The following is a 14,298-nucleotide window of genomic DNA, read 5'->3' as shown; positions in this document are numbered from 1 at the left end:
AAGCTATGTCAATCACATTCTCCTTCCTGAAGTAGGAACTGGATTCAGGCATAGCTTGCCAGCCTCAGCATGTATGTGTAATATGTAAACTCCAGAGTCGTCAGCCAGCCATGTGACTGGAAGCAGAGAAAGCTGGTGCACAGAGAGAAGAATGAAGCAGACCCTGGGAGCAAGTTTCAGGCCCTCCGAAGGCCTGGTTGCCCTTGGTCCCAGGATATAGCCTATATTCTTATTTAATAAATCCCTCTTCTTATTTAACAAATCCCTGCTATCTGTCTGTCTCTCTCTCTTAATATTAGCTAAGTTGTTTCTGATACATGTAACCGATGAGTCTAGTTCAGGCACTCTGTAATAGAGATCACACTCTGGAGCCAGAGCTACGATGCTGTAGCTGGTGTTTGGCTCATTCAATGGGACAAACCACAGTACAGGTGAAAGAGCTTGATAATGAGGTACATTAGGATAATGAGATGCATTATAATAACTAAGACCTTGTGTGTGCAGCTTGAGATAGACTGATTTTTAATAAATTCCTAGTATACAATAAATAGTAATAAAGTAATGCTGGTTTGTACAGATAAACTACCTTATTTACTAGTAGCTATTTATTAGAAAGCCATATGATACTACATATATTTCAAAACTGAAATTCAGATTTCTTTGTCCCTAATGAGCCTGAAATAATGAGATTTCTTTATATTCACAAATAACTCATATGCCAATGACATTTTTAAAATAATGAAATAATTTTGAGATTATGAAAATTTGAAATAAAAAAGAGAATAACTATTTATACTTGTATAAGCTATTTTGATAAATTTAAAGGTACCAAAAAACCTAAGATTTATGCTTAAAATGTACTAAATATCAAATACCTATTAAATTGAAGTATCTAAGCAAGTAGAGTAACAATTACTAAATTAATACTTAAAAGAGTTTGCCAGGAACTGTGCTAATAACTTTTCACATATTAATTCATTTGATCCTACCCAAAACACTATGAGATTATGATGCCTGAATTTGAGTTCAATGACTTGCTCAGTGTCCCATAGCTAGTAAAAGGCCAGAGTGCTTTTAAACCTAGGTAGGTTGTTAGCCAATACACCATAGTCTAGATAACAAAAGTAGACTGAACAAAGACTTAAAAAAAAAAAAAAAAGAACTTTGGAAAGTTCTTTGGCTGTTTTGAAAAACAATTTCATGAAATCAAGAAAAATGCATAATGTAACTAATCTTTAAACAAGGAATTTAGATTAGTAATGATTCTTACCGGGGGTTAGAAGGAGAAGGTGGATTCATTTCTTTCTGATAGTGGCGACCCTGGTTGACAGGCTGTAAGAGACAAACCATTTGTGAGTAAAAACTAATCAGTATCATACTCTTGACATATACTTTCACGGACACTCTCATTACTGTAATTTTCCTCCCAGAAACAATCTGCAAGAAGGGGCTGGCTTATTTTAAAGAAGAGTTGAAGGCTCTTTGGGAGATCAAGCTAATAACAAGGTGATGCATATGAAGAAACAGGTCATTTTAATGGCCAGTCAGTGGGCTAGATAGCATCCATGGTGCAATCCAAGTTCATGGTGGATCCTCCTCCTTTCAGAATTTTGTGCTATTAACACTGGTTGACATTTCCAGATACAGCAAAACCAAACAAGATATCTTGTTGTATTAATGCTGCATTGCAAGTACAGGCAATAACCCAGAGCCTGGGGGATGTAGATTATATATATTTCTATCTCATTGTTAGTAAGTTTGCAAGGAGAACATTCATTTTCATTAATGGAATTACACATGTGGATCTTGGGTTAAGGTTGTCATTTCCCCTAAGTGTGTAATAAAACCTCAGGCATTAATCAGAGAGCTGAAAAAATGTGATGTCAATACCCAACAAAAATGTGAACTCTCAAGTTTTCCCTCCACAAGAAACCTTTAAGTTACTATTTCAAAACACAGCTAAACCACCATATCCCATGTAAGCCTTAACTTGCCTCCATTGGAACTTGGTGTTTTCATTTGTTCTATAAAAAGAGAAAATTCTATTAGATCTGACACAAATTCTGTTTTTCAACATTAGCTCCAAGTATTTTCCTATGTGACTAACCACCATGTAATTATAATATAAAAATCATTTTTAATGTTCTCATTTCATGATGAGTTGGAATTTGGTATACATTTTTTTAATTGCATTCAAAGGGCTTCAGTTAGTTCCTTACCCAATGGGGCTGGCGTTAATGTTTTCTCCCCCATAATGTGACCCCACAGTGCTGACACCAAACAAGAAAAAGTGTGGCCAGGGTGCCTGAACATGGAGAGCACATATTGCTTATTTTAATAGATCCTAAAATATTAATGACATGCGTGATGGGAATTCTTTAGAGTAAACTGTCTTCCTCTATAAATAATGTCTTGGAAGTGTTCCTTTAATTTAAATCGAACACCCTGTATGATGATCACACTCACTTAGCCTGCTTCTCCGTGATGTACCATGAATGTAAATGTACTCAGATACTTTGGTAATTGAACCAGTATCAATGCAACACCATTTCAGTGATAAGAAACAACAGCTGGGAGACCAGTGGAAGGAAAAACATGTTATAAGACGTATTTGATCTCACTAGAGAAATAAGACTTTTAGCAATTTGGGAGTGAAATTTAGTTCTAATGATTTAGGCTTTATTATTTCACAGCAAAAAAGGATTAGCACACAAAGTGCCGAACAGGTTCTCTAGACCAACTCACACTGGTGCCAAAATACTTGCAATAAAGTCTTCATTGGTATTCCAGTACTTCAGCTGTATTAGGCCTCCTGTGAATGGAACTCTGCCTATGACTTTAAGAGGCATTTCCATAACTCTCTAAGCATCACAGTCCTGATACTCAGCCAAATTTCTATTTGTTTAATTTCATACCATTGATTCTACTTAAACCTGCCCCCTCCCCCTTATTTCAATGCCTTCTCCCTCCTCTGGGGAATAGAAATGGCTGCAGAATCTACCTTGTTTTTGACTCAGCCACCTCTTAGCCCACATAGACTCGCCTGCCCATGTTTCCTCATGTTTATATCAAATAGATCCAATGATACAAGGAATAAAAGGGAATACAATTAATAAAAGGTTCACACTTACAATGATTTTTAAGTGTCAGAAAACAAAACAAAAAACCACTGGAAACTTTTCAAAGTAATAAGGATTACAGATATGAATAGATAGAAAGGTAAATAAAAATATTCATTTAAAATAATTGCAGGCATTGTAACTTGGTCTGAATACTGGATTCCTTAACTTAATTTGTACTATTGAAAGCTAATGACCAAGTTGTTACACAAAAAACCATTTTATTCAATAAGGAACTTAAATTTAATAATAGCATTTAGACTTACACATGTAGCTGCTATAAAGGGACTTATTAACCTTCCTGCTAATGACTCAGTGGGGGAAGGAGTGAGTGCCATACAAAATGGGTGGCCCACTTCCCTTTCTCTGCACGTCTTCTAATTTTATAATCCAACTCAGGGACAGGAAGGGATTATGGGAATGATGCAGCTAAGGAGCTCCTTCAAGATATTGTGGTTCCCATAACTTTGCTTTGATACTTTGAAAGGGCAGAGCTTTCATTTGGGTGAGGTCTTTTGTCTTCTAGGCCCAAATCAGAATGCATGAGCATGTACCCAATGGTTTCTAAAGCTCTCTGACCATGGGTGGTGGGGGGGGAGTGGGAGAATATAGTGGGTGGAGTGGGAGAATATAGTGGGTTGTATGAAGCCAGATGTCCCTATCCACAGGAGGAAATAGACAAGTTTCTATACATATGCAGCAGTAAACCTATTTCTACTATTTCTAGGTAGGTAACATCCTTTGAAAGCACCAGTTAAAAAACTAAAATTGATTTTTTGATTTTGGAATTCAGCCATATTTAGAGAATACCGTAAGAAGCCAAGGAATACCAACCAATACCTACCAATAACTGTGACAATAATGATAATGGTGGTAACTGATATTTATTGTGCACTTACTCTGTGTTCAATCCTTGACAGATATTATCTCATTGGATTCGCACAGTGATTCTATGAAATGGACAGGATAAACAACTCCATTTAACAGAAGAGGAAATCCAGCCACTGGGTGTTAACCAAGGTCATGCTGGCCAGGACATAGTGGAACTATAATTGGAAACCAGGCCTTCTGGTTTCAGTTTACCCTCTAACCCAGGGGTGGGCAAACTTTTTGACTCGAGGGCCACAATGGGTTCTTAAACTGGACCAGAGGGCCGGAACAAAAGCATGGATGGAGTGTTTGTGTGAACTAATATAAATTCAAAGTAAACATCATTACATAAAAGGGTACGGTCTTTTTTTTTTTATTTCAATAGTTTTATTCATTTCAAACATTTTAACAAGAAGAATGTAAACACTAATTATTATAATTTGAAACTTCAAAAAATGGAGGAATCATAGCACAATAACATACCTTATATTGAAGATGGCAAAGGCAAAATAAAATTGCCTAACAAAGGAAAGGTACAAAAGCCTTTCAAATTAAACTTAAATATAATAAAATAATTTAAAACTAAAACAAATAGAAAAGAACAAAATGTGTAAACAGTAAATTAAACATTTTCTTTAGTGCAACTTCCAAATTATATCCGGGTTGTAGATGTAGATGGCAATGTAGACTGGGTTGAAAGGTTTTTGGTCTTTAAAACATCAACTTCAGTGGGAACAGTGTTGTTGGTCTCCTTTTTAGCTAATGCTCTGATACTGTGCTCTCCAGGGGCGTGTCTCCCTACATCACCACGATAACGTGTCTACGCATTCCCAGGGTGATGTCCGGGACGTGTCCGCGGGCATTACAAGGAGCCTCTGGAAGATTGAGAGGTTGTTCCTTCTACTGAATGGGCGGATATAAATCCGCCCACTCAGAAGGAGCTGCGGCCGTGTTTCCCGATGTTGCCATGTTAACACTGCTGCTGGTGAAGGAGCGGAGGGGAGAGCAAGAGAACCCTCTGCTCTTTCGGCTCCGCGGGCCGGATAGAACAGCCGAACGGGCCGGATAGAACAGCCGAACGGGCCGGATCTGGCCCGCGGGCCGTAGTTTGCCCACGGCTGCTCTAACCGCTAGAGTATGTACTTAGTTCAGCTGGGGCTCACCTGGAGTGGTGAATACCTAAGTTTTTAAATAACAAATATGACAAACTCAGTTACGTCAGGAGAAAAAAGGGGCACTGAAGTACATTTATTTGAAATATATAAGACTACCTCCTTACCATAAATCAATTTGATTTCATTCTTATGACATATTACTCTATATTTAACATTAAAGAAACTAAGTGTTGCTACATTGCTAAATTTGGGACAAATATAAGATGTAATAGACAATACTTTGAGAATGAGGAAGGCTAATTTCATGCAGCTCAGTACTGCACTGACTCTAACACCAGTTATATCACCCTATAGTGCCATGATGCCCGCTCCTCTGAGTTATCTACAGCTTAGCTCAATCAACTATTTACCTTTTAAGTTTAGAATTAAAAGAAAACTCATTACACCTAAAGACAGCGGAGAAGTTAATGAATATGCAGGTCAGAACAAATTAAGACCTATTAGAGCCTGAAATGCCAATATATTAGATATTATATATTGGACACAGAGCAGCCAGCCATCATCAGGTAAAAACTGATATGCTGATGAGCAAAGAAATGGAACAGATCTTAGAAACTCAGGACCTCGTCCTTTTGGTGGCGCTGTTGCTATGTACTAGTGTCAGAAAACCACCGTCACATAAAATTAACTACCACTGAGCACAAAAGAAGCTCTGCTTTTCCACGATCAAGCTGCTAGAAATTTGGGGGTGAGGGAGAGAAGTAAAGGCTAATTAAAAGAACAGGAGATAAGATAATTCTGTCATGTTAAAAGGTAAAGACAGTATTTTCATGTTGTATGTAAAATCTTATGAAAATGGCAATAAAGTTGCAAGGTTAATCAAGACCATAAATAACGTGCCACCATATGGTTGTAATTTTATTAAGTGCATTTTGCCTCGTGTTCTTCCAAATATGCTCTGCAATATGCCATTTGATGGACGCATGTGATGAGTTTCTTTCTTTCTTTTTTTTTTTTTTTTAAACGAGCTGAGGGACTAATGTACTTGGTTACAGGAATTCCTCCTAACTTGAAGGAATGGTGGCTTTGAGGGCCTTGCTTGCTTACAGGCTAGCATGCATGTGAGGCATGCTTTTCCAGAATCTAGGTTATAGATGGGAGAGAGAAATAATGAAAGAATTGATTTGTAAAGTTCTGAGGGGGTCGGTCTGGATTCTAATGGCTAAGCTCATATTACAAGAACAACAGAACCTCTGCCCACACTTACAGCCCTCAGTGGTCATAAAAAAGGGAAATGTCCTAGAAATCTTTTCTGATCACTCAAGTGGCCCTTGGAGGAGAACAGCTCTGGGGAGCAGCAGATTATAGTTAGCCTGAGCTTCCTCTGTTAGGCACAGGACACATGCACCCCAGGCTCTCATTCAATTTTCATCATGCTGGTACGAGGAAGGCTCTTTATTATTCTCATTTTATAGGCAACTGTGCCAGTAAATGAGCCAAGGTTGGCTGATGCAGTCTATATTTTGGTCATCACATGAACTTGTCTCCATTAATAACTACCATTTTTCTTAAAAAGAAACACACACACACACACACACACACACAATATGGTTTTATGCATTGTCAATCAAAATCCCTCACCAAAATAAAATGCACTTAGAGCTCCATTGTAACCAACTCCTAGCGCCCCTCCCAAGCTTGCCTGGGGCCCAGTTTATGACTAAATTTCATGAGGGCTACTCCTGACAAAAACCCTCCAATATTGATTACCTGTAACTTGGTTTCCACAGAAGTTGTAAAGTATTGTTTTAATTGAATTTGGTTCTAAGTTAGAAACTTTGAAAAATTTGTCTGTCAAAGGCCAGGGGATTCTCAGCAGGCTTGATTTATTTAGCATGAGATGCCAACAAAAGCCAATCTGCTACGAGAAATATGGTTACATTTAAGTACACTTTTAAATGACTAATTTATAACATCTATAAACACCATTTAAACAGTACATATTACTCTGAACTGTACAGATGTTGGGGGAAGCTGAGGAATCAAAGCTTGTAGTAAACACAATAGACTTTGCTAAAGACCTCATTCTGGTTCCAGACTGCAATGTGTATAAAGTCCTGAGATAAAGATGCTAAACTGAATGTGACCTGCCTAAATCTCCTTTTAAAATTATTGGTCATTAGGCCCTGTCCAGAGGGAGATTTTTCCTTTATGTGTATATATAACACCCATTTATCAAATCTGGAATGTAAAATATTACCTGCCTCTTTAAGAATTTATTTAAGCAAAGAAGAGCTCATTTATTTTAAAATTTTTATAAAAACTACTATTTTAGAGTAAAAAATATTTAAATATTATGGATTGATTATTCAACCAATGAGTAACAACCAGCCCAGACTGAGTGTGACCTCATGCCAGGCTCTCTGTTCAGCATAGTCCTGCCTTCAAGGAGCTTACAATCAGGTGTGGGGGATGCTGATGTGGTCAGTGCTATCATTGAGCCTGAAGGCAACGGGAACCAGAGAAGAGATAATTCTGTGCATGGTGGCTGAGGATCAGAAGCATTTCATGCAGCAGTGACATTTGAATTGAGTCACAAAGAGTGTTTAGGAGAAGAGGGATGGAGGGTCCCCAGGCAGAAGGAAGAGGCATGAACAACGGCATGATTGACATGATCTGGATGAAAGGCATGGCAAGCTGCACAGTGTAGCTAGAGCATGGAGTAGTTAGTTCTGTGTGTGTTGGGTAGGAGGTGGGTGGTGATGCTGAGACAAGCGAAAACTCATTTCAAGTCTTGTTCAAGGTAATGAAGAAGCAAAGGTACAGCCACGAAGTTATCTTGTTAAAGGAGAGACTCCACCATCACTTCCATAGATTTACTGCTGTTCCTTTTCGAACTTGGAATTCCTTTCTCTTTCTTTCTACATGGTGAGTTTGCATTCATTCCTTTAAAAACTATTTTATTTATTTATTTATTTATTTATTTATTTATTTATTTATTTACTTACTTACTTTTGTTAATCCTCACCTGAGGATATTTTTTCCATTGATTTTTAGAGAGAGTAGAAAGGAGGGAGAGAGAGAAACACTGATGTGTGAGAGACGCATTGATTGGTTGTCTCCCACTTGTGCCCCGAATAGGGCCAGGGATCGAACCTACAATCCAAGTACATGCCCTGGATTGGGAATTGAACCCAAGAACCTTCAGTACACGGGCCCACACACTAACCACTGACCAACACCGACCAGGGCTGCACCGGTTCTTGATCTCTGGTTTAACGGCACTTTTTTTCTGTGAGGCATCCCTGAAACCAACATGTAGAATGAATGCTGCCTCTCACTTGTTCCCAGAACTCTATTCTATCATCACTCACTACCCTGACTGACAGGACTCTTCTTCCCTGCAGTTTGGTGAACATCTCAAGGCAGGTAAAGCTTTATTTGTATCCCCAGCATAGTTCACAGCATGTGGTACCACTCAAACAAAATGTGAAATGAATTAATGTGACACAGACAAGCGAGGCTGAGGTGAGAGTCACCATGGAGATATTCCTGGCTCTAGTGGAGAAAGGAAGGTATGTCTCTCATAGTGAGGCCTGGAGAAGGGCTGCAGAAGACTCTGGAGCTAAGTCTTGTGGGATAAACAGGTATAAGGTACAAGGATATGTGCAGAGTGCATTTTGGGACTCACAACTGGGACTAAAGCTGGGAGTGAAAGGTGGGGAGCAGTGAGAGATGAGACGAGAGGGGGTCAGGTCTTAGATCATTGGGGGCTCTGCAGGCCAAACTAAAGAGGCAATGGGGGGTTGTGAAAAGGCTTTATGCAGGGAAGAGATAAAACAGATCTGGGCTTTAGAAAGATCACCAATGTGAATAATAATAATAAAAATTACCACTAACATTAATTTATTAAATGCTTATTATGTCTCAGATACAGTGCCAAGTGCTTTTCCAAGGTCATAGCTTGGATGTGAACCTTGGCAATATGATTTCAGAGCAGATGCTCCTATCCCTCAGGCTATGCTGCTTAGACTGGAGATACAGAGGTATTAGGAGACTGTTGAAGGAATTTGCATAAAAAATAAAGTGCCAAGGTATAGTATAAGTAGGGAGGGTTAGGAGGTAAAAGGAAGAGAGGAGACTCAGGATTTGGAGACCAAATGGATGTGGACCCCAAAGTAGGGGGTGGGGTCTTCCAAGTTTCTGGTGTGAGTGCCAGCCTGAATGGTAGCCATCACTGAGCTACAAGAAAAGCAGGATATTATTGTGATAAATAAAGTTATGAGTACTTTTGTTCTTTTTCACGGCCCCTGTACAACTTCTAAAGAGAAAGGTATGAACTCTCAGAAAGACCACAATAGTTCTTGTAAATTGCTATTTAAAATCTCCATGAGCAACAAGATGCAGGAGTTCATTAAGAAATGTAATTTTCCATTTGGCCATAGTTCTGATATTGAACTTGATGCAGTAATAAAAACAACTTATGAATACCAAAGGTAGGCTTTTCAATTATTTTCTCTATCTAAAATATTTCTATTTTTCATTTGGTCAAATAGAGAGGTTATTAAGTTCATTATCAATGATGTTGTTTTTGGCCAAATACTTTTAGAGAGGAGTAGTTGTCATGTGTGAGGACTTCAGTCCTTGCCAGACAGGACAGTGATGAGAACACTGTATCCAGGGCAACCGAGAGCTCAGCCTTTTCAGTCCATAAATAAGCATTCCTCAGCTTGCCCTTTGTAATGCTGGCCTCCAAGCTCTTTCATGACGGAAGGAGCTTGTTCAGGAGGCCACTGTTCCCTTTCTTTCTTTTGGTTGAAATACCTGCCGAGGAATGTTTTATAAGAAAGTCAATGTTTCAATTCCATTGTAAATAGCATTGGCAAAAATCTGCAACTTACACTGATGCTTTTAGTGCTGGCTGCAAGGGTACTGTGAGTACCAGCACACAGGGTATTTTTGCTGCATGGGTAGATACCCTTTAGTACTAAGGCTGCTCCAGCCATTATGCCTGCTTGGACATTCAATTAATGAAAGCACAACTAAGGCAAGAGAAACCTGGAGGGTGGGCAAGGTGAGGAAAAAGAACACTAATGGAAAATAAACACCATCTCACTCTACCACACACACACACACACACACACACACACACACACACACACACCTCCTTAGAGCCAATTTGAATTCCTCCTCCATGAAGACTTGTAAGTTCTCTCCAGAGCAAGAATCTCATCTTCTGCTGGATATTGGTAGCACTCATTAGACAAGTGAGTCACATGGAGAAGTCACTGGCTCATGGTGGTCAGGAGCTCAGACTCAGGAGTCATGCCACACTAGTTCTGAGTCACTTCACTCAGGGCCTCCATTTTCCCATCTAGAAATGGGCTTTCCCAGTGCTCACCACAGGGGACAGCAGTGAGGTGGGAGTTAGGTAACACCTGTCAGGCCTAGTGCTGGGGCCTCCGAGATTTCTAAGATCTACAAAGATGTTGGAAACTTGGAAAAAACCTGGCTTTAAAAATCAAAAAGAAAAAATTGTAAAATTAATAAATATTTAATGAAATACTTAATACAGAAGTTATCCATTGCCAACTACTAGAACTCAATCTTTATATATTTTAATACATATAAATATGAATCAAAGTTACACAATTTTATATTTCCTTTCAAAAATTGCTGTTGGATAAAACATTTACTGTTGGATAAAAGTGTATTTTAATATGTTTGTTCTGATGTTGAATGTGGCCTTATATGTAAATGTCCCTTGGGTATAGCCAGGTCTTAAAATGTCTCTAGGTGCTTAATAATTATGATTATTATAAAAACTAGAGGCCTAATGCATGAAGATTTGTGCAAGAATGGGCCTTCCTTCTCCTGGCTGCCAGCACTGCCTTCGCTCTGGCCGGAGCCGCCTTTCTGCCTTCCCACGCTGCCCAGAGGCCCAGAGTGGCTGGGGTGGTGTGGAACGCCTGCTCAGCGCCTGTGTATGCAAACTAACCAGCCATATTTGTTGGATTAATTTGCATACTCTACTCCTGATTGGCTGGTGGGCATCGTGAATATATGGTCAATTAGCATGTTACTCTTTTATTAGGTAGATGATTTATTATTCTGCTTCACAATATTTCTTGTGCTGTACAGACTGTTTGTTGAAGCTTCTGCTTTGTATTTCCAATTAAGTCAGAAAGTCCTGTAGGACAGTATTGTGGAGAATGGACCTAGTCAGAACACTGGGCTCTGCTCTGGGGTCCAACACTGACCGGGGTGGAAGGTGGGCCAATTTTAGTTCTTCACCTGAAAACCAGGAAGACTTTGAGCTGTTCCAAGTCCTCTGCCGTCCTAGTGTGGATGCTGGGCCGTATTAAAGAGCTCCACCTGTGTGAGCAGATGGGCAAACAGGAGCCCCTGAAGCATCCGCAGGCTGATCATGCCCTCAAGCGCAGGGAAGAGTCAGTAAACATCGGAGGTTTCTACAGAAGGTTCTTTTCTGACCTTGCATCCGAGCAATCCTCAGAATATTTATAGTCTCTTCCTATTTGTTCATTCATTGAACAAATATCAACCTTCCTGTGTGCTAGGGCTTGTACAAGAAGCTGGGGATGCAATGGGATATATAGAATCTACAGCTAAATTATTCTTGTTTCTTTCAATGTGTAGTTTTATATATTAACACACAATTAGCATGCATTATTTGAGGTTAACTAAGACAATTTAGAAGAGTCAATGCCCCCACACCTGACAGACTATTTCCGAATGGGCTCTGAGTGTTGCTCATAGCGAGGGTGCTTGTTGGGCCCTGGTTTTCCCAGGCAAGGCAGCTTTGTAAGGAAGGAGCTTGCTCCTTGTTAGGGCAATCAACAGACCAAAGCCGGGACTTACAGGCGGCAGGCAGGAGTTCCAGGTGGTGGTGTCGTCACTGCTGGTACTTATGCTGACGTTACAGTTGTCCACCTGGGAGGCACTCAGGCCATGGGAAGCCCCCGTGTCCTCCAGATCATCATTCTGCTGCTGCCGTAGGCTTGCCAGCATTTGCAACTCAGATTCACTCATCTGGCTGGGCTGGTAGTTTCTCCAGTCATATTCCTGACCAAGAAAGGAAAAAGGTGACAGAACAAAGGGTCACTTGGCCTTTCTTAATTTTATAGGCTGTCATCAAGTGCTACAGCCTTACCCCGGATATGGCTTCCCAGTGACAGAGGTCATGCCCAACATGCCTTTACTGATGGCTACCCCACCTGCCTGACCTTGTCTTTTTGCTCCTGACATGTCAGCCACACTGTGCTTCACTAAGATTCTCTAAAGCACCAAACTTATGTCTGCATTAGTGCCCATGCCCATGCCAGCCGCTGTGCCCCGTCCGAGGTGTTTTTTAGTCCCAAATTATGTTACTACCTTGAGGAGGCCTTTTCTGACAACCACAAACTGGGTCAGCTCCTCCACTTTATGGGTGCACACAGAAGCTTAAAGTGTTCATTTTTAGCATCTATCATAATTGCAGTTAGTAATTGGTCTTGGCATTCACAGGTGGTCTATGAGCTCCACAAAGACTGTCTAACTCCCATTATACTGCCCATGTCTGATGCTCAACCACTATTTGAGGACTGACTAAATAAACAAAAATTCAAAGCAGTTAAAAAAAAAGAAATATCGCTTCTCATAAAAATGTCCACTTTTTAAGACATTGATGAATTTCATCCTTGTCATTATGACCAAATACATTCAATTTACAGTAAGATTGAGCATGACTAACACTGTCAAAAGCCATCAAATAAAATATGAACTTAAGATGGGAACATGTAGGTCTGAAAGCCAGAAAGACCTCACAGCTACAATAAACACTTTTACTGATATGGACTTTACTATATTAGTACATGAAATCTGTCAGGCACATTCCCATCCCTCCCCGCCCAAGAATAGTACTACAAATCTTTAGAGGCTAATGTAAATATTCTTTTACTGTACAGGGAAGAAACTAGCATATGGAATTTTTAAAACCTTTCCTTTCTCTCTGGCCTAAACCAAATTTGATAACAAGTGTTAATTTCAACATTGCTAAGTGTTAGCATCATATATGAATGAGCATTGTGATTTATACCCAGGCCATGCAATCTCTAACAGGAGAGTTCATGAGCATTTGATAGCTTTGAGATTCTTGGGACAAAATAGACATCATGAAAAGATGAACAAAATTTATATTTCAATGAAAAGCACTAAAAAGAAAAAAAGGGAAATATAAATAGTTTAAATTTAAAAGAAATAGTTGGGGAATAATAAACACAAGAAGAGATGCTCAATATCACTGTCATTAGTGAAATACAAATCAACACCACAATGGATACCATTCACATCCACTAGGATTGTTATAATACAAAAGACACACAGTAACCAGTGTTGGCGAGGACATGAAAAAACTGGAATCCCCATACACTGCTGGTGGCAATGTAAGATCATGCAGCCACATTGGAAAACAGTTTGGTGGTTCCTCAAAATGTTAAACCTGGGCCCAGCAATTCACTCCTAGCTATATATCCAGGAGAACTGAAAACATGTGTTCACATAAAAACTTGTAAATGAATGTTCATAGCAGCATTATTTATGGTAGCCAAAAAGTGAAAACCCTACCATGTCATCAACTGATGAAGGGATGTTTGTTTATCCATACAATGGAATATAATTTAGATATAAAAAAGTAATGACATACTGATAAACCTTGAAAACATTATACTAAGTAAAAGGTCCTAGATTATATAAGTCCATTTACATGAAATGTCCAGACTGAGGAAATCCATAGAGACAGAAAGCAGATTTGTGGCTTAGGGGAGGAGAGGGAATGAAGGGTGACAGCTAATGGGTATGGGGTTTCTTTTTGGGGTGATGCTAATGTTCTGAAATTATGTTGTGGTGATGGTTACAGAATTTTATGAATATACTAAAAATTCCTGAATTGTATACTTTAAAAGGGTGAAGATTATGGCATATAAGTTATATTTCAGTAAAAGAGCAGTCAGTAATCAGATGTGAACAGAAGACCAGTCACTTGACTTTGGGCTCAACAGTGATCAAGTGAGTTGCTGTTCTTCTTCTGCAAGAAATGGAACCAAATGTTCTCATCTGTCAAACAGGTATGTCACTTGCCTGGTCATTGCCAATACATGAAAAAGGAAATTTTTTTCGGTTTTACATTTTTTCTTAAG

At 39.3% G+C, this 14,298-nt stretch overlaps 1 protein-coding gene across 2 annotated transcripts in view; it reads right to left on the bottom strand.

Moving 5' to 3' along the window:
* Window positions 1-14,298, bottom strand: part of CFAP20DC (CFAP20 domain containing) — a 247,873-nt gene that overhangs the window by 46,839 nt on the left and 186,736 nt on the right. For both annotated transcript variants that reach the window (XM_080673477.1, XM_080673476.1), the window contains 2 exons: window positions 11,984-12,187; window positions 1,271-1,332 (listed from right to left, as the gene is read on the bottom strand). In XM_080673477.1, coding sequence (XP_080529603.1) covers window positions 1,271-1,332; window positions 11,984-12,187 — 266 coding nt within the window. The remainder of the gene's footprint in view (window positions 1-1,270; window positions 1,333-11,983; window positions 12,188-14,298) is intronic.

This window comes from Plecotus auritus (genome assembly GCF_963455305.1).
Source record: "Plecotus auritus genome assembly, chromosome: 6".
Lineage (NCBI taxonomy): Eukaryota > Metazoa > Chordata > Mammalia > Chiroptera > Vespertilionidae > Plecotus > Plecotus auritus.
Note: the sequence above shows the minus strand (reverse complement) of the source record. Positions and strands in the feature narration are given on the sequence as shown.